At 52.5% G+C, this 19,990-nt stretch overlaps 2 protein-coding genes across 4 annotated transcripts in view; one reads left to right on the top strand and one right to left on the bottom strand.

The window, feature by feature from the left end:
• Positions 1-19,990, top strand: part of LOC116988697 (arachidonate 15-lipoxygenase B-like) — a 328,224-nt gene that overhangs the window by 141,995 nt on the left and 166,239 nt on the right. The gene's annotated exons all lie outside the window — the stretch shown is intronic.
• The window catches only part of LOC116988698 (DPY30 domain-containing protein 2-like), a 195,327-nt gene continuing 187,263 nt past the window's right edge, over positions 11,927-19,990 (bottom strand). For all 3 annotated transcript variants that reach the window (XM_033045544.1, XM_033045543.1, XM_033045545.1), the window contains exons 4-6: positions 14,536-14,622; positions 12,783-12,866; positions 11,927-12,125 (exon numbers count right to left, since the gene is read on the bottom strand). In XM_033045544.1, the coding sequence (XP_032901435.1) occupies positions 12,120-12,125; positions 12,783-12,866; positions 14,536-14,622 (177 nt within the window). In that variant the 3' untranslated portion in view covers positions 11,927-12,119. The remainder of the gene's footprint in view (positions 12,126-12,782; positions 12,867-14,535; positions 14,623-19,990) is intronic.

Below are 19,990 nucleotides of genomic sequence, written 5' to 3'. Positions count from 1 at the left end.
TCAACAAGATAAGGAATAATGAGCTCATGATTGCAAACCGCTCCACTCTGCATGCCTATGGGGGCGAGGTGCTGATACCACTGGGAAGAGCAACTTTCACTTGCGTGCTGAAAAAGACAACGCGCGCTTTGACCTTCTATGTCTTGAACTCTAACTGTGACTCTGCTGGGCAACCAGGCGTGCCAGGATCTGGGACTGGTGTCGTTCGACAAAACTGTCCACAAATTGCTACTATCGACGGACCCGATAAAGGAATACCCTGATCTGTTTGATGACAAACTGGGCAAGCTGCCCGTCACCTACAAAATATCTACCGACCCGAAGGTAGCGTCCGTTATTCGTGCACCACACCGTGTGTCGCACGCCATGAAGGACAAAGTTGAGTCCATGCTAGACAACATGATCTCCATGGGTGTGATAGAACTGGTCAGCGAGCCCACCGAGTGGGTGTCTACCATGGTTGCCACATTAAAAAAGGATAAGAATGAAATTCGTGTGTGCATGAACCCAAAAGACTTGAACCTTGCCATCAGGCGACCCACTATCCCATGAGGACAGTTGAGGATGTTGCAGCACAGGTCGGACAGGCCACCATCTTCTCTGTCCTCGATGCGAAGAGCTCGTTCTGGCAGATACCGCTGGACAAAGAGTCATCAGACCTCACCACGTTTTCAACACCGTTTGGCAGATTCAAGTTTCTGCAAATGCCATTCGGCATCAATTCTGCCAGTGAAGTGTTTCAGAGGACCATGGAGCAGCTTCTCGCTGGCCTACCATGCGCTATCATCGTTGCCGATATCCTGGTCTACGGCAAAGACGTGATAGAGCACGACCAAAACCTACGGTGCGTCCTTGAGCCGGCTCGCCAGATCAACCTCAAGCTCAACCCCAATAAGTGCAAGTTCCGGGTCTCCGAGGTCACATACGTTGGTCACGTATTCACTCCCGCCGGACTCAAGCCCGACCCACAGAAAGCTGCTGCCATCACTGAGATGCAGGCCCCCACCGACGTGCTTGGCCTGCAGCGCTTCCTGGGTATGGTGAACTATCTTGGTAAATTCGTACCAAACCTCAGTAAATTGAGCTCGCCCCTGCAGCAACTGACTAGAAAGAACACCGTTTGGTCCTGGTTCCCGCAGCACCAACAGGCTTTCAATGCTTTAAAGTCCAAGCTGACCAGTGCTCCAACGCTGACATGTTTCGATTTGAAACGCCCTGTAACTGTCACCTGTGATGCCTCACGATTCGGGCTCGGTGCAGCCTGCCTACAGCCTTCTGCCGATGGTACCCTGCTTCCTGTTTCCTATGCCTCCCGTACCATGACCGACACGGAACAACGCTACACGCAGATCGAGAAAGAGCTGCTTGCTGTCGTTTTCGCCTGCTCTAAGTTCAAGGACTTTGTCTTTGGGAACACTTTCACGGTCGAAACGGACCACCAGCCACTGGTGACGATCCTGAACAGACCCATCCACGCCGCACCTGCTCGACTGCAACGCATGATGATGCAGCTCCAACGTTTTGACTTCACCCTCGTTTATAAAAAAGGTACTGACATGCACGTTGCCGACACCCTCTCCCGTGCACCTCGAGCGTCCTGTGACCGCCACCCCCATGAACGGGAAGACCTTCTGGTACTCGGCGTTGACTTCGTTCCCACTAAACAACTACAGTGCCTAGCCGAACATACTGCCGCCGACCCCACTCTCCAAAGACTGTCATCAGTGATTAAAGGGGGTTGGCCAGACAAGCGCGCTAGCGCTCCAGCAGAGACACAGCCGTTCTTTCTAGTCCGCGACGAACTGGTCATACAGGACTGCGTTATAGTCAAGGGCCACAAAGTCGTGATCCCTTCATCGTTTTACGACAAATACTACTGTGAGGCACACAGCGGTCACCCGGGAGTCGATGCTACACTCGCCCACGCACAGAGCCGATTCTACTGGCTGGGAATGGCCAAATACATACGAGACCGTGTCTCGCCTTGCCCCACCTGCAACAGTCTCGCACCCCACCAGCAGAGGCAGCCCCTACTGCTACAGCCTGCACCAGCCCTGGCCTGGACTTCGATGGCAGCTGACATTTTCGAGTGGCGCGGTAAGCACTACCTCGTCCTTGCAGACTCGTTCTCCAACTGGTTTGAAATAGAACTCCTGACCTCCCTCATGTCTGAAATGGTCATCCGCAAGCTGCGGAAACACTTTTCTACATTCGGTTCACCTGTCCGTCTGCAGACCGACAATGGTAGACAGTTTACCAGCCACGAGTTTAAGCTCTTTGCCAACCGATGGAACTTCGACCACGTTACGAGCAGCCTGAGTACCCGCAGAGTAACGGTCTTGCTGAGCGCGCTGTCAGGAGCGCTAAACAACTGATGAAGCAAGCGCGCCTGGCGAATTCGGACTTTTACCTTGATCTGCTGAACCTCAGGAATATAGCCAAAGACGCAACCCTGGGATCACCAGCCCAGCGGCTTATGTCCAGAATGACACGACCACCGATTCCGATTCCTCAGCACAAGCTGATACCTCGTGTGCTGGAGCCTGCCTCCATCCAAACGCGCATTCAGGAGAAGCACGATATTCAGAAACGGTCACACGACAGGTCGTGCAAACCCCTCATGCCTCTGCTGCCGGGACAGGTTGTTTGTCTACAAACTGCGAGTGGATATTCCCACCTGGCCACCGTGGTTGGCACAGCTGACGCGCCTCGATCTTACCTTGTGGACTATGAAGGGACAGTTTACCGCAGAAGTCGTCAACATCTGTTGGCTGTGCAGGAACCCCGTCCACCGCCATCTGGTCCCTACGCTCCACCACTTCTGTTCCTGCCGCCTGCTGCAGATCCAGTTACCAGCCCCTGCACGTCCCCCACCCCTCGCATGTTCCGTTCTCCTCTGCGTGGCGCGGCTGTTACTAACCGCAGATTCACCCCTCCTGTTTGTGTATCCACTCTGCCGCCTCCAGCCCCCTCCACGTCCTTCTCGCCTCCGGTCCTGTCGCCGCCCTCTAATCTTTCCGATGAAGGGGGGGGTTTGGTCCATACGTGTTCGGGCCGTGTCAGTAAACCGCCTGTTAGATATGGTGATGTTGTTTAACTTTAATGGCACGGGTACCCACTATACTCAATCTTCTAAGGGGAAGGATGTAGATTGGTTTATGAATGCAACCAATCAAATATATCTTAGCATCACTAATCCCGCCTCACTGTATCATTTATTCTAACACGCACTTCTCCCGCTACGCAGTTCAGTAGCAGGCTGGAGCCAGTGACTACAAATATGTTGTTAAGTCTGAATGTATATTAAACACTATCTTGAAGTTACACGTGTGTAATGTCTCATTTACACATTCCAAGAAATCCTCTTCCTTAGCAACCCTGCCAATTTGATTCACCCAATCTATATGTAGATTGAAGTCACCCATTATAACTGGTTTACCTTTGTTGCACGCATTTCTAATTTCTTGTTTGATGCCATCCCCAACTCCACTACTACTGTTAGGTGGTCTGTACACAACTCCCACTAGCGTTTTCTGCCCCTTAGTGTTTCTCAGCTCTACCCATATCGATTCCACATCCTCCAAGCTAATGTCCTTCCTTTCTATTGCATTAATCTTCTCTCTAACCAGCAACGCTACCCCACTTCCTTTTCCTTTCTGTCTATCCCTCCTGAATATTGAATATCCCTGGATGTTCAGCTCCCAGCCTTGGTCACCCTGGAGCCATGTCTCCGTGATCACAACTATATCATAGTCATTAATAACTATCTGCACATTCACATCCACCTTATTATGAATGGTCCTTGCATTGAGACACAAAGCCTTCAGGCTTGTTTTTACAACACTCTTACCCCTTATACAATTATGTTGAAAAGTGGTCCTTTTTGATTTTTGCCCTGGATTTGTCTGCCTGCCACTTTTACTTTTGAAGAAGGGTTTCGGCCCGAACCGTTGCCTATTTCCTTCGCTCCATAGATGCTGCTGCACCCGTTGAGTTTCTCCAGCTTTTTTGTGTACCGACGTATGCTGTGACGCCCGGTTATGGTTAGAATACGTCTAGGGTTCGGGTTAGTGTTAGGCTAGGGTTAAGGCTGGGGTTAGGGCTAGGGTTAGCTTTAGGATTCGGGTTAATGTTAGGCTAGGGTTAGCGTTAGGGTTAGGGTTAGGGCTAGGTTAACCTCGCTCTCCCTCCAAGTTAACTATCTTCAGCAGCGGCGGCGCAGTACAGCATTCCACTGCTGGCGGCACCTCTATCGGGTTCTGGCTCTGTGTAGATCTGGCTCTGACACTAGCCAGTGCCACTCCAGCCATTGACCTCACCGCACGTCACTGCTCCAAACCCCCCAGAGGCAGCGGGCTTTTCAAATGGGTACAGGCAATGTTGTCACCTGCTCCGGCCACTGAGTCTAAATACCCACCACCCATTTTGAAGCAAGGCGAGGGGGCAGAGGGCGGGGGCGTGTTGTTCCCAAAGTCTGCTTTTATCCCATAGTCAATGTTACTAAAACAGATGAGGCTTTGTGCAGAATTATTCGTGGGATCTAGCTGTCACAGTCTGGGTCCACAAAGGGTGGCCGTCGGGGAAAGTGGGGGGGGGGGGGGGGTTGGAGAATGGGAGGAGTAGGAGAGAAAGGGATGTGAGGGGAGGGAGGAGTGGAGAAGAGTAGAGCGGAATGAAGGGTTGAGAGGGGAGGGGAGAAGGGTGGGGGGAGTGGAGAAGGTGGGATGTGGGTGGTAGGGGGGGTGGGTGGGTGGGGGGGGGGGGGAGAGGGGAGAGAGGAGTTCAGTCTACACTCACTGAATCTATCCCTGTGACAAGTTAGAGATGGTGATTGGATCTAAAAGCGGATCAATACATCTGTAAATAAAACTGGACAGACATCTTTTCATTTGCACAATTGATTTTATTGTATTAATTTTAATATATTAATGTTTAAAATCCATGCATTGAAGGAAGAATATTTTACAGCCCATAATCCTAACCCTAGCCCTAGCCCTGGCCCCGACCCCGACCCTAACCAGGCGTCACCCGCAGGACCGCATACGTCAGCGTGTATGTCGTACAACTTGATAGTTTTACGGGCGTCAGTCACTGATGCTCGCAGTCACCGAAAAAATGGCAAAGTGGGACATGCCCTTTCCAGCAAACAGCCAGTTCTGGTGCAGGCAGAGAATATGAGGAACGTTATGTTGCAGAGTTCAAAATGTACTTCAGAAATCTGCATCACGCCATGACCCGTTCTTTTCAAGCATGGGTCTCAATGTCACAGTGCAGGAGGCCACAGAAGATATCAGAGTGGATGGGGGATTAAAATAGTGGGCAGCTGGTAGTGTAGGGTCACTCTTGTAGAATGAACATTGGTCCTCCACGAACGAATCACTAAATGTCCACTTTGTTTTCTCCATTATAAGGGAGAACATGTTGTTCAAGCCAAGGTATGTAGTGCAACATTAGTAGTTGTTGACCACAACGACTATAGTTTTTTGGTGTTGATTTGGGTTGTGTGCTGAACAGTTAAAGAGCCCGATGACAGGTGGGAAGAAGCTCTTCTTGAAGCTGGGGGTCACAATTCTCAAATTCATGCACCACCTTCCCAATAATATCAGAAGCTGGTCAGGGTGGTGTGGGTCTTTGACGATGGTCATCTTCTAGAGGAATCTAAACATCTGTTCCAATATGTGACAAGATGTGTATATAATACTGCAAATTAACCTGGATGGTTACACCTTTGGCAATACTTCACCATTCTTCAATTCTATGTTTGGAAAAACAAAATCTCTGTATTTGGTTTGGTTACATGGCATTAATATGAATTAATTGGCGATTTGTGGGCTTGTAGTTCCCCCTCTACACCATTTAGTCATGTACTGTCGAATCATTGAATTATTTAAACTATTGAGCTGTCTGCAGAGCAGCCGGGAATTCCACCTGGTTTTCAACAATATGGAGAACGTCACTTTTACTCATGTTTGGTTTAGAGATACACTGCGGATACAGGTCCTTCGACCCACCGTCCAGCGATCCCCGCACATTAACACAAGCCCACACACAAGAGGGCCAGCATTGCACTTATATCAAGTATAGAAACCCAAGCCAATTGACATACAAATCTGTACGTGTTTGGAGTGTGGGAGGAAACTGAAGGTCTTGGAGAAAACCCACGCAGGCCACGGGGAGAACGTACACACCTCGTAAGACAGCACCCGTAGTCGGGATCGAGCCCGGGCCACTGGCGCTGCAAGTGCTGTAAGGCAGCAACTCTACCGCTGTGCCACCGTACCGCCCTTTTGAAATTCATACATGGGATATAGATATCGCTGGAAAGTCTCTCTCTCAACACACTCCAGGAGCAATACAGAGTCAACCACATCAGTGAGTCTGAAAACATTAAAAAAACTGTTAGACAGGTACATGGATAGGACAGGTTTGGAGGGATATGGAACACACGCAGGCAGGTGAGACTTGTGTAGCTGGAACAAGTTGGGCAGAAGGGCCTGCTTCCGCACTGTATCACTCTTCTACTCTATCATACCGATGTCAGGTGAATTTACTTCCAAAATACTTTACTGAACCTGAAGGTAGCATTTTTCGCATTGACCTGACAATTTACTGGTTAGTTCCTGAATTACTTTTTAAATTTGTTTTCCCAAATTGTTTTATTTAATTAATTTAATTTCTCCAGGCACCATTTGTACACTTGGGAAGTCTAACATGGGCAAGACGTTCGGGTTCTGGAGAGTTTTGTAGAGCAGAGGGATTAATGAGTGCAGGTGCGTGGTCCTTGAAGGTGATCACACGTAGACAGGGTGGTCAAAAAGGCTTTTGGCACATTAGCCTTCATCAGTCAGTGTTGAGTAGACAAGTTAGGAGGTCATGTTACATACTTATAAGACGTTGGTGAGGCAGATGTTTGAGTATTGTCTTCCGTTCTGGTCACCGTGTATTAGGAAAGATGTTGTCAAGCTGGAAAGGGTACAGAAAAGATGTACGAGAATGTTGCCAGGACTCTAGGGAGAGGTTTAGTAGACTGGGACCCTATTCCTTGGAGCACAGGAGAATGAGGGGTGATCTTATAGAGGTGCATAAAATCATTAGAGGAATTGATCAGGTAACTGCGCAGTGTCTCTTGTCCAGAGTAGGCGAATCGAGCACAAGAGGACATAGCTTTGAGGTGAATGGGATAAGATTTAATGAGAATCTGGGGTATCTTTTCCAAAGGGTAGTGGGGGTATCGAGTAAGCTTCTAGAGGAGGTAGTTGAGACAGGGCCCATTCCAACATTTAAGAAACCCTTAGACAAGTACATGGATAGGACGGGTTTGGAGGAATACGGGCCAAACGTAGGCAGGCGGGTCTAGAGTAGCTGGGACATTTTGGCCGACGTGGGGAAGTTGGGCCAAAAGGCCTGTTTGCACATTGTATCATTCTATGACTATGACCAGGGTGAAAATTGAATATGTGTCCCTAGATCAATGGTCTAGAACTTAGTCTGCTACTCTAATGCCGTAAGTTATACCCACACACTTCCACAACTCATTAATTATACCATGGAGTAAGATTATGACCATCCTCCTAGTGCCACCTCGTCTAATGCCTACTCCCGAAGTATTTCTCTAACCCTGTAGACCCCGCAGAACACAATCCTCACGTTCGTTGTTCGTTAAGCATTTTCTGCGTGGCAGTGTTGCAATTGTCAGAGTTGCTGCTTCACAGTCCCGAAGACCCGCCTTTGATCCTAAGTTCAGGTGCTGTCTGTGTGGAGTTTGTTCGAGCTTCCTCTAACTGCATGTGATTCCTCCGGCTGATCCTGATTCCTTCCAAATCACAAAGACGTGCTTTTTTTGTGGATTAATTGATCACTGTAAATTGCCCGTAGATTGTAGGGAGTGGGTTCATTAAATGCTTCCCACTCACTACCTTAGAATGTGGTTGCACAAACTAGTTTTTGCTCTGCTGACTGATATGGCCACATGGCCACGCTCTCTTCTCTCTGATACTATCCAGAAAATAGAACAAGAACCTGAGAATTTTGAACTCGAGCTTCAAGAACAGTTTCTTTCCACCAGGCTCGAACCATCCTGCACACAACCTGCTCAGCATCAAACATCTGTGCTCAGTACACTACTAATGTTGCACTACATACCTTATGTACCAATATGTTCTCCTCTATATTGAAGATAACATAGTGCAGAATAAATGATAAAAGAGCACCTATGCTAATTCTACACAAGTGACCTGAGCGTCCAGCTGCCCGCAGTTTTAAGGCCCTCGTATCTATTCTGTGGTCTTCGCTGTAATACTGACTCTCATGCTTGAAAAGAACTGGTCATCTTCCATCTCAGCATGATGCAGTCTTTGGACTCAGTATTTAACAGTATTTAAAAAGGTCACTCATATTCTTCGCCTTCACCTTTACTAGCCATTTCTGCTGTCAGACATCTAGCTGCAATATTTCCTCAGTCTGTTACATAGAAATTAGGTGCAGGAGTAGGCCATTCAGCCCATCGAGCCAGCAACGCCATTCAATATGATCACGGCTGATCATCCAACTCAGTATCCCGTACCTGCCTTCTCTCCATAACCCCCTGATCCCCTGAGCCACATCTAACTCCCTCTTAAATATAGCCAATGAACTAGCCTCAATTACCTTCTGTGGCAGAGAATTCCAGAGATTCACCGTTCTCTGTGTGAAAAATGTTTTTCTCATCTCGGTCCTAAAAGACTTCCCCTTTATTCTTAAACTGTGACCCCTTGTTCTGGACTTCCCCAACATCGAGAATACTCTTCCTGCATCTAGCCTGTCCAACCCCTTAAGAATGTTGTACGTTTCTATAAGATCCCCCCTCAATCTTCTAAATTCTAGCGAGTACAAGCCGAGTCTATCCAGTCTTTCTTCATATGAAAGTCCTGACATCCCAGGAATCAGTCTGGTGAACCTTCTCTGTACTCCCTCTATGGCAAGAATGTCTTTCCTCAGATTAGGAGACCAAAACTGTACGCAATACAAAAGGTGTGGTCTCACCAAGACCCTGTATAACTGCAGTAGAACCTCCCTGCTCCTATACTCAAATCCTTTTGCTATGAATGCTAACATACCATTCACTTTCTTCACTGCCTGCTGCACCTGCATGCCTACTTTCAATGACTGGTGTACCATGACACCCAGGTCTCGTTGAATCTCCCCTTTTCCTAATCGGCCACCATTCAGATTGCAATCATATATTGTCTTTCCACTGACACCTAGGTAAGCACGCAACAAAAACTTTTCACTGTACCTCGGTACACATAACAATAAACTAAACTTAACTGAACTCAGATCAATGGTTGGCATGAACTTGATTGGCCATACGGTCTGTTTCCACAGTATATCTAAACTAAACCACTGTGTATGGGCGATCGATGGTTGGTGCAGACTCAATGTGCCAAAGGGCCTGTCTCCGTGCTGTATCTCTGAACTGAACTAGTGTGAATGGGTGATTGATGGTCGGCATGGATTTGGTGGGCCGAATTACCTGTTTCCGGATTATATCTTTACACTAAACCAATGTGTATGGGTGGTCGATAGTCAGCATGCACCTGGTGGGCCGAAGGGCCTGTTCCTGTGCTGTAGCTCTAAACTAATGTGAAACGGGTGATCGATAGTCGACATTGACTCAGTGGGCAGAAAGCCCTATTTCCACGCAGTATCTGTAAATGGAACTGTTAGTCCTGGCTAAATTGGACCAGCTAGGACCTCAAAATGGGGTTACGTTTCAGGGTTGCTGGGAGATTTGGTCAAATTGGAATTACTCTCTGCAGAGCTGGGACAGGCGGCGAAGAGGTGCCAGAGTGTCTGGAGCTTAGATACAATTTGCAAGCAAAGAATGGGAAGATCTGCAAACCTTGTCAATATGGCGCAAAATGCATTGAATGGATTGGATCGCTGCAAACCAGACATACACCTTATAAATAGTTGTAAATAATGTTGCAGAGTTTGACTGCCAAGTGTTGATTGGATGAGGTGTTGAGCCTTGTCTGGGTTTTCTGTAAATCAGGGTAAATCAAGTTGACTTCCTCTCGAAGTCCATTTCATATACAATGTATTGCGCAGTTGTATCACTGGGTTTGGGGAATGCCTGTTATGAATGGGGTTAATCGATATCTGTAATTGGGTTATTGACAGACCACCCCAATATGGTTCAGCCCCTCGAGATCCGCGATCACGAGGCTAAGCGTCAATCTTTTGGAAGAGCGGTCCGGACTGCGTGAACTTCTGGAGAGTCTCTGTCTGAGCGAGGACTAGAGGGCTTGAACAGGCAGCCACAGGGATCGAACCCGCGGTGGGATTATGTAGTGTTTGATCTGTGACGCGCTTTTGGTAAAATAAAATGTAGTTGTTTCGAGTGGTTGATTCAGTGTTTTTACTGAAATGAGACTGGGGGGAAGCTTAGAAACAAACAATTATCAGAACCACATTGAACGGGTTGGTGCGGACTTGGTGGGCCAAACAGCCTGTTTCCATGTAGTAAATCTGAACTAATCAAACTTGAACGGATGAATTTGAAAAGAGAGGGAGAGGTTGAGTAGAGTGCAATTGTCTAGGTCAGTAGAAGGCAGAAGAGTTGAGTAGTGGCCGGCACTTAAGCAGCAGTGCTTAAAAGGTGGGAACCTTAGACCTTAGTAATGAGAGATAAAGAGCAAATAATCCTGCCAGGAACCCCGGGTGGGACACAAAGATGGCTGGGAAAGGTGTGGGACGTCGGTTCACGGGCAGATTTGGTTGAAGGCGAAGGGGGAAGGCCCTGCATGAGCCTGGGACTTATCTGGATGGGGAATCGCTCCACATACGGTCCCGACTTTGAACTTGTGTAAATGGCGCCAAAACATGGTGACACCTGCATGTGTAAATATGCAAAAAGAATTTCACTCTGCACTTACACATGTGACAAATAAAGCCGCATTGAACCGTAGATTGGTGGTTGGGATGCAGCTGGTGGGCCGAATGGTCTGTTTCCATGCTGCATCTCAAAACTAAACTAGTGTGAAAGGTAATCAATGGTCAGCTCAGTATTAGTGGGCCGAAGGGCCTGTTCCCGCGATGTATCTCAAAAGTAAACCAGTATGAAAAGGTCATCGATGCTGGCCGTGGACTTGGTGGGCCGAAGGGCCAATATCCATGGTGTGTATCTCCACACTAAACTAATGTGAATGGGAGAGGTGAGGGTGGGGAGGTGGGGAGGTGAGGGGTGGAGAGGTGAGGGAGGTGAGGGGGTGGGGAGGCAAGGGTGGGGAGGCGAGGGTGGGGAGGTGAGGGTGGGGAGGTGGGGAGGTGAGGGTGGGGAGGCGAGGGTGGGGAGGTGAGGGTGGGGAGGCGAGGGTGGGGAGGCGAGGGTGGGGAGGCGAGGGTGGGGAGGCGAGGGTGGGGAGGTGAGGGTGGGGAGGTGGGGAGGTGAGGGTGGGGGAGGTGAGGGTGGGGAGGCGAGGGTGGGGAGGCGAGGGTGGGGAGGCGAGGGTGGGGAGGAGAGGGTGGGGAGGTGGGGGTGGGGAGGCGAGGGGTGGGGAGGTGAGGGTGGGGAGGTGGGGAGGCGAGGGTGGGGAGGTGAGGGAGGGGAGGTTGAGGGTGGGGAGCGAGGGTGGGAGGCGAGGGTGGGGAGGTGAGGGTGGGAGGTGGGGAGGTGAGGGTGGGGAGGTGAGGGTGGGGAGGCGATGGGTGGGGAGGCGAGGGTGGGGAGGCGAGGGTGGGGAGGCGAGGGTGGGGAGGTGGGGGTGGGGAGGCGAGGGTGGGGAGGTGAGGGTGGGGAGGTGGGGAGGCGAGGGTGGGGAGGTGAGGGTGGGGAGGTGGGGAGGCGAGGGTGGGGAGGCGAGGGTGGGGAGGCGAGGGTGGGGAGGTGGGGGTGGGGAGGCGAGGGTGGGGAGGTGAGGGTGGGGAGGTGGGGAGGCGAGGGTGGGGAGGTGAGGGTGGGGAGGTGAGGGGGTGGGAAGCGGAAGAGGTGATGGGTGAGGAAGTAGGGGGAGGAAGTAGGGGGAGGAGCTTGGCTGCTGGCCTCAGCGATGTCTGCCCCCTGCTTCCAGATCCTTCTATCCCTCCTCCTTTGCCTTTCGACTTCCACGCGATTTCCCTGCTCCGATGTCTGGGGCTTCCTAATGCTGTGGGGAGAGAAAAGGGGAGAGAATTATAGCAGGGGGAAAGGGAGGGATGGAGGTTGGGGGAGAGATGGTGATGGGGATATGGGGGGAAGGAGGTAGAGGAGAGTGAGGGTGGGAGGTGAGGGTAGTGGGGGATTGGTGAGAGGGGAAGGAGGGAGGGTGAGAGCTGACATTGGATGGGGGGCCTCTAAAACCCTCCACTTCCCCCACTTGCATCTCCTCCACTACCGTCTTCCCCTCACCTCCCTCCCTCTCCCTCCACCTCACTCCCTCTCCTCCCACCCACGCCTCCCCCCCTTTGCCCCAACTTCACATTACCCTCTGTCCCACCTCCCTCCCACAGCCCCTCACCCCTTCCGCCCATCTCTCTCCCCTCCCACATCTCCCTCCCCTCCTGTTACCTCTCTCTATCCGTCCCTCTCTCTCCCCTCTCCCTCCCTCGCCTGCATCTTTCATCCGCTCCTCATTTTACCTTGCTCAATCCATCCCCCTCCCCTCCAACCTCCTCCATCTCTTGCCCGCTCCTCCTCTTACCCCTCTTTCTATCCATCCCTCTCTCTCAATCCTCCCCTCTCCCCTCCACCCTCCCCCACCTCTCGCTTGCTCCTCCTCTTACACTTCTCTACCCTTCCCCCTCCTCACTCCCTTCCCCCTCACCTCCTCCGTGACGGTCTCCAGATCGGGCTCTCCCTCCCAGCCAGGCGGCACCAGACTCGACGAGCTCTCCAACGCCCCCGACTCCTGTGTGGACAGAGCGCCGGGAAAGGGGGGGGGGGTAAGAGAGGGGGTTGAGAGAGGGAGGGGGGTGAGAGAGGGAGGGGGGTGAGAGAGGGAGGGGGGTGAGAGAGGGAGGGGGGGTGAGAGAGGGAGGGGGGTGAGAGAGGGAGGGGGGTGAGAGAGGGAGGGGGGTGAGAGAGGGAGCGGGGAGCAGAGGGAGGGGGAAAAGGGAGGGGGAGAGGAGGGCAGAGGGAGCGGGCGGAGGGGTGAGGGAGGGCGGGTGAGGGAGGTGGGAGAGGTGGAGAGGGGAGAGGGGGAGAGGGAGGGGGGAGGGAGGTGATAGGGAGGGGGAGAGGGAGGGGAAGAGGGAGGGGGGAAGAGGGGGAGAGAGAGTGGGAGAGGGAGGGGGGGAGAGGGAGGGGGGGAGAGGGAGGTGGGGGGAGTGAGGGAGGGGGGCGAGGGGGTTGGCGAGGGGAGGAGAGGGGGGTGAGGGAGGGGGGGAAGGGAGGGAGGGAGAGGGGGGGGAGGGAGAGGGGTGGAAGGCAGAGGGAGGGGGAGGGGAGGAAAGGGGGGGAGAGGGAGGGGAGGGGAGAGGGTGAGGGAGATGGGGGGAGAGGGAGGGCGGAGAAGGAGGGGGGTGAGGGAGGGGTGAGGGAGGGGGGAGAGAGGGAGGGGGAGAGAGGGAGGGGGGAGAGGGAGGGGGAGAGGCGGGGGGGAGAGGCGGGGGGGAGAGATAGGGGGGAGAGAGAGGGGGGGAAGAGGGAGGGGGGGTGAGGGAGAGGGAAGAGGATGAGGGGGGGTGAGGGAGGTGAGGGAGGGGGGTGAGGGAGGGGCAGAGGGAGGGGGGGAGACGAGAGGGGGGGAAGAGGGAGGGGGGGGGTGAGGGAGGGGGGAAGAGGGAGGGGGGGGTGAGGGGGGTGAGGGAGGGGGTGAGGGAGGGGCAGAGGGAGGGGGGGAAGGAGGAGATGGAGGGGGGGAGGGGGGTAGGGAGGGGAGGGGGGGAGGGAGAGGGGGGGATGGCAGAGGGAGGGGGAGGGGGGAAAGGGGGGGAGGGGGGTTGAGGGAGGGAGATGGGGGGGGAGAGGGTGGGGGGGAGAGGGTGGGGGGGAGGGAGAGGAGAGAAGGGGGGGTGCGGGAGGGGAGAGGGGGGGTGGGAAGGGGGAGAGGAGAGGGGGAGACGGGGGGGAGAGGGGGGGTGAGGGAGGGGGAGAGTGGGAGGAGGAGAGAGGGAGAGGGAGGGAGGGAGGGGGGGAGGAGAGAGAGGTGGAGAGAGGGGGAGGGGAGGAAATAGCAGGGCACGAAGAGGGGAGTGCGAGGGAAGAGATTGGGAGGGAAGTGAAGGCCAGAGGGCATGAAAGTGGAGGGTGAGAGAGGGGGGCAGGGCAAGAGGTAGGATGAGAGAGGGGGAAGGCGAGAGAGGGATTGGGAGGGTGAGAGAGGTGGTGGGAGTGGGCAGGATGGAGAGAGGAAGACATAGGGCAAGAGAAAGAGGGAGGTGGGGCGAGAGTGAGGGAAAGGGGAAGAAGGAGGGAAAGAGGTGGAGAGGTAGAGGGTGAGCGTGAGAGAGAGGGGTGGACAAGAGAGTGGGAATGCTAGAGAGAGGGATGGCGAGAGAGTGGGGGTGAAAGAGGCGGAGGATTTGGAGAGGAGGGGGTGGAGAGGGTTATCCCCACTCTCCCTTTCACTCACTCACCTGGGACGTCCATTCAGCGGCCGTAATTTCTTTGGGAGTAGACGGCGTGGAGTGGGACCGCACCTCGGCAGCGGCCTCCTCCATCAGCTAAAGAATGGAGGGAAGGAGGGTGGGAGGGAGGGGTTGAGGGACGGAGGGAGAGAGGGAAGGAAGGAATGAGGGAGGGCGGGTGGGAGAGGGAGTGAATGCGGGAGGGAGAGAGGGAGGGGAGAATGTGAGAGGGATGGCATTGTCAGTTCAGGCAGTGATGGGAGGACGTTGTGGTGGAGGAGGGGGAACGACGGTCCCTGTGAGGATAAGGAGCCCCAGAAGATTTCCCGTCAGTGGGTCTTGCCTGGTTTGTGGAGAGCACGTTTACTGATCGCTGGTTGAATGATGTACAGCGATGTTGCACATTGGGGGACAGCTTTAATGAACAATTCACCCACACGTCCTATAATGGTGTTGTGAATTGGGGGACAGTTTTAGAGATTGGAAAGGGTGCCGAGAAAATGTACGCGGCTGTTGCCATGGCTCGAGGGCCTGCGCTACAGGGAGAGGTTGAGTAGGCTGGTACTTTATTCATGGGTCGCAGGAGGACGAGGAGGTGATCCCACAGAGGTGTACAAAATCATGAAAGGAATAGATTAGGTACCTGTAAATTCACAGTAGTGAAATCAGGAACTAGAGGACATAGCTTCCAGGTAAGGGGAGAAAGATTTAATAGGAGCCTGAGGGGCAACATTTTTTTTTCACAAAGGGTGGTGGGTGTATGGACCAAGCTGCCGGAGGATGTAGTTGTGGCAGGTAGTATGGCAACGATTAAGAAACATTAGATAAGACAGATTTAGATGGATAGGGGCCAAATACAAGCAAGTGGAACCTTACGATAATACATTTTGGGCAATTTTACGTTGGGAAGGGTGCAGCAAAGATACACGAGGATGTTGCAGGACTCGAGGCCCTGAGCTACCTTTTCCACAGAGGGTAGTGGGTGTATGGAACAAGCTGCTGGAGGAGGTATTTGAGGCAGGTACGATTGCAGCGCTTAAGGATTGGACAGGTACATGGATAAGATATGTTTGGAAGGATATGGGCCAAAGCGGCAGGTGGGACTCGTGTGGAAAGGACATGCTGGTTGTTGTGGGCAATTTGGGCTGAAAGGCCCAATTCCACGCTGCATGACTCTGTGACAATTCACCCACACATCTTACATTCAGGTCGTAGATTTAAGGAAAATTGGGGAATGGACAATTATAGGCTCAACGTGAGAGGGGAAAGATTTGACAGGAACCTGAGGGCTTATGTTTTTTTACACAAAGCATGGTGTGTATCTATGGAATGAGCTGTCAGAGGAGGTGGTTGAGGCAGGTACTATCACAACATTTAAGAGACTTTTAAACAGGTACACTAGATTAAGTGGGACCCATTGTGTCCCAGTGACAGAGGAGGCCTCAACGCAACCCATTCCCCCAATGCAATATTTCCCCCAACGCCACGTTCTGTAGGCGGGGAACGGGGACAGCTTCAGGCGGGAAGCGTCCAGGGGGTGAGTGGGGGACGGGAGGTGTGGGAGGGGAGGTGGGGGAGGGGGAGTGTGGGGGAGGGGGTGGAGATGTATGGGGGAGGGGGGGTGTGTGGGAGGGGATGTGTGTGGGGGAGGGGGTGTGTGTGGGGGAGGGGTTGTGTGTGGGGGAGGGGATGTGTGTGGGGGAGGGGATGTGTGTGGGGGAGGGGGCATGGGGTGTGTTGGAGTGGGGTGGGGGAGGCTATGTGTGGGGGAGGGGTGTGTGGGGGAAGGGAGTTTAGGGGAGGGGGTGTGGGGGAGGGGGTGTGGGGTATGGGGTAGGGGGATTGTGGGAGTGTAGCGGAGGGGGGTGTTGGGGAGGGGGTGTTGGGGAAGGGGACGTGTAGGGGAGGGGCGCGTGTAGGGGAGGGGGTGTAGGTGTAGGTGAGGGGGGTGGGTGTAGGGGAGGGGGTGTGTAGGGGAGAGGGGGTGTAGGGGAGGGGAGGTGTAGCCGAGGGGGGTGTAGCGGAGGGGGATTGTAGCGGAGGGGGTGTGTAGCGGAGGGGGGGGTGTAGGGGAGGGGGGTGTAGGGGAGAGGGGAAGGGGGTTGTAGGGGCGGGGGGTTGTAGGGGAGGGGGAGTGGGTGCAGGGGAGGGGGTGTAGAGGGGGGGTGGGTGTAGGGGAGGGGGGTGGGTGTAGGGGAGGGGGGTGGGTGTAGGGGAGGAGGCTGTGGGAGGGGGGGTGTATGGGCTCAACCCTTCCCGACCTGGCTCCGGACTCACTCAGCTGCTCACGTCCCCAGTGCCTGTCACGCTCAGAGCCCCCACCCGCGGAACACAGCCCGCCACCTCCCCCCCCCCCCCCACAGAACACAGCCCCCCGACCCCGCCCCCGCAAAAATCCTAGCGATATAGGATATCGTTTTTGCGCAAATTTAAAAACAACGCAGACCGGAAGTGATCAAGATGAGACTTTTAGTAATAGTATAGATAAATAGATAGATGGATAGGGTAGGTTTAGAGGGATGTGGGCCAAATGCAGGCTGGTGGGACTAGTATAGATGGGGCATGTAGAGCCGAAGGGCCTGTTTTCCTGCTTTATTACTCTATGAATCCTACCCATGTACCTGTCTAAATGTTTCTTAAACGATGGTTGAGTCCTGGAAACATTCTCGTAAATCTTCTGCACCCTTTCCAGTTTATATACCTGCACCCTGCAACATGACCTCCCAACTTCTAAACTCGATATTCTGACTGATGAAGACAAATGTGCCAAAAGCATTTTTGATCACCCAAACCACCCTCTCTCCTACCATCCTTGCCCACACAATTTACACACAATTCACCTCCGCACCCACAATGTCCCACAGGAACATTATAAATATTGGGACAATTTTGCAGACAATTATAGGTTTAAGGGCCTGTCCCACTTTCACGACCTAATTCACGACCTCTGCGGAGTTTGCCCTTGAATCATACTCGCAGCATGGTCTTCACGAGGTCGTAGGAGGTCATAGGTAGGTCGAAGGTAGGACATGATGCTAGTCGTAGGTACTCATGGCATCAAGTAGGTCGAGTCGTTTTTCTAGCCTGATGAAAAATGTCTACGAGTAAAAAAGGTTGTGAATTAGGTCGTGAAGATGGAACAGGCCCTTCAAGGTGAGGGGGTGCAAGATTAAATAGGAATCACCTATTCACCAGATCACCAGAAATCACCAGAAATGCGACCAGCAGGGGTGCCGGGGAGATGGCATTTTTAATTGTTATTTTTAGTGTTGTTAAAAGTTTGATTGGATGTACTTTGGTTTGTTTTATGTGGGGGGAGGGATCGAGGGAAACTTTTTTTTCAGGTTCTTACCTTCCCGGAGATGTGATCATTTTTCGGTTCACATTCTCTGGGCTCCGCGACCTACCATCGCTGGAGCTGGAAGCCGCCTCGGACTGTCGTGAGCCCCACCGCGGGGTGCAGATTTAACATCGGAGCGGATCCCTTGCCTGGGATCGCTCCCACTGCGACCACTGTGGACTTACCATCAAGGGCTCGCAGTCTCAGGAGAGGCTAGTAGGGAGCTCCAACGTCGCGGAAGGTTCGACCGGCCCCGACGTGAGGTTTGATCGCCCGGAAGCTGACAACCCCCCGATGCAGGAGCTGAACGCCTCAACGCAGAGGGCCCGAACGCCACGCCACGGGAGTCAAGATCATCCCGTTAACGGGGTCTCGAAGCCCCCGACTAAGGAAGAACATAAGGGAAGAACTTGAAATTTATTTCGCCTTCCATCACAGTGAGGAATGTGTAGGAGTCACTGTGGTGGATGTTCATGTTAAAATGTGTTTTTGAGTCTGTTGCTTTTAATTGTATGACTGGCCTGGCCAATGAAATTCCTCGTATGTTGCAAAACATACTTGGCGAATAAAATCTGATTCTGATTCAGAATCTGAATCTCAGGGGTAACTTTTTTTTACACAAAGGTTGGTAGGTATATGAAACGTGCTGCCAGAGGAGAGGCAGGTACTTTGCAACATTTGGACTTGTACGTGGATAGATTCAGTTTCAGAGCATAGGAACAGGCCATTCGGCCCAATTTGCCTATGCCATCCAACATGTTGCACCTACACTGCCCGATTGGCCCATATCCCTCTAAACTTATCCGATCCATGTACCTGTCCAAATGTTCAGGACTCGAGGGCCTGAGCTATTGGGAGAGGTTAAGCTTGGAGTGCAAGAGGATGATAGGTGACCTTATAGAGTAATACAAAATCATGAGAGCTACAAATACGGGGTAGACACACAGAGTCTCTTGCCTGGTCTCTTGCCTCTTGAGTCAGGGAATTAAGAACCAGGGGAGATAGGTTTAAGGTGAATGGGGAAAGATTTCATAGGAATCGAGAACTTATTCACACAAAGGGATGTGGGTGTATCAAACAACCTGCTAGAAGAGGTCGGTGTGGCAGGTACCATTGCAACATTTAAGAAACATTTAAACAGGTGCATGGGTAGAAACATAGAAACATAGAAAATAGGTGCAGGAGTAGGCCATTCGGCCCTTCGAGCCTGCACTGTCATCCAATATGATCATGGCTGATCAACCAACTCAGTATCCTGTACCTGCCTTCTCTCCATACCCCCTGATCCCTTTAGCCACAAGGGCCACATCTAACTCGCTCTTAAATATAGCCAATGAACTAGCCTCAACTACCTTCTGTGGCAGAGAATTCCAGAGATTCACCACTCTCTGTGTGAAAAATGTTTTTCTCATCTCGGTCCTAAAAGACTTCCCCTTTATTCTTAAACTGTGACCCCTTGTTCTGGACTTCCCCAACATCGGGAATAATCTTCCTGCATCTAGCCTGTCCAACCCCTTAAGAATTTTGTAAGTTTCTATAAGATCCCCCCTCAATCTTCTAAATTCTAGCGAGTACAGTAAGTAAGTAAGTTTTATTTATATAGCACGTTTTAAGTCAACTCGCATTGACACCAAAGTGCTTTACATAAATTAAATAATAAGTTCTATTACAAACCATAGAAAAAGGTTTTTTTAAAAAATGAATAAAATGGACACAACACATTATAGAGTTCAACACAAACGTCCCCCCACAGCAGAATCAAAACTTTCCACTGTGGGGAAAGGCACCAGAAAGTTAAGTCCGCTTCCTCTGTGAAACACCCGAGGATGGGGCCCATTTGTGGCCTTGCAGCCAGTCCGATGATTTTCAGGGCCCTCTTGCCGTGAAGATGGAACTTCGGCGTCGGGTGAAACATTCCTCAGCGGCTTGGAAAAGTCTGGAGCGGCTGCCTCCTCCCCGGAGACCGGGGCACTCGTAGCCCTCAGGCCGCGCCGGTTGGAGCTCCGACCCCGGCAAACTCGAACCCTGGCTCTGCGGCGCTCCAAATCCAGCGCCGCCCGCGGCCGGATGCCCGCAGCCCCAGCTCCGTGATGTTTGGAGCGCTCCGGAGCTTACCGCACGGCA

The sequence above is a fragment of the Amblyraja radiata genome, chromosome 28, assembly GCF_010909765.2.
Source record: "Amblyraja radiata isolate CabotCenter1 chromosome 28, sAmbRad1.1.pri, whole genome shotgun sequence".
In the NCBI taxonomy this organism is placed as follows: domain Eukaryota; kingdom Metazoa; phylum Chordata; class Chondrichthyes; order Rajiformes; family Rajidae; genus Amblyraja; species Amblyraja radiata.
Note: the sequence above shows the minus strand (reverse complement) of the source record. Positions and strands in the feature narration are given on the sequence as shown.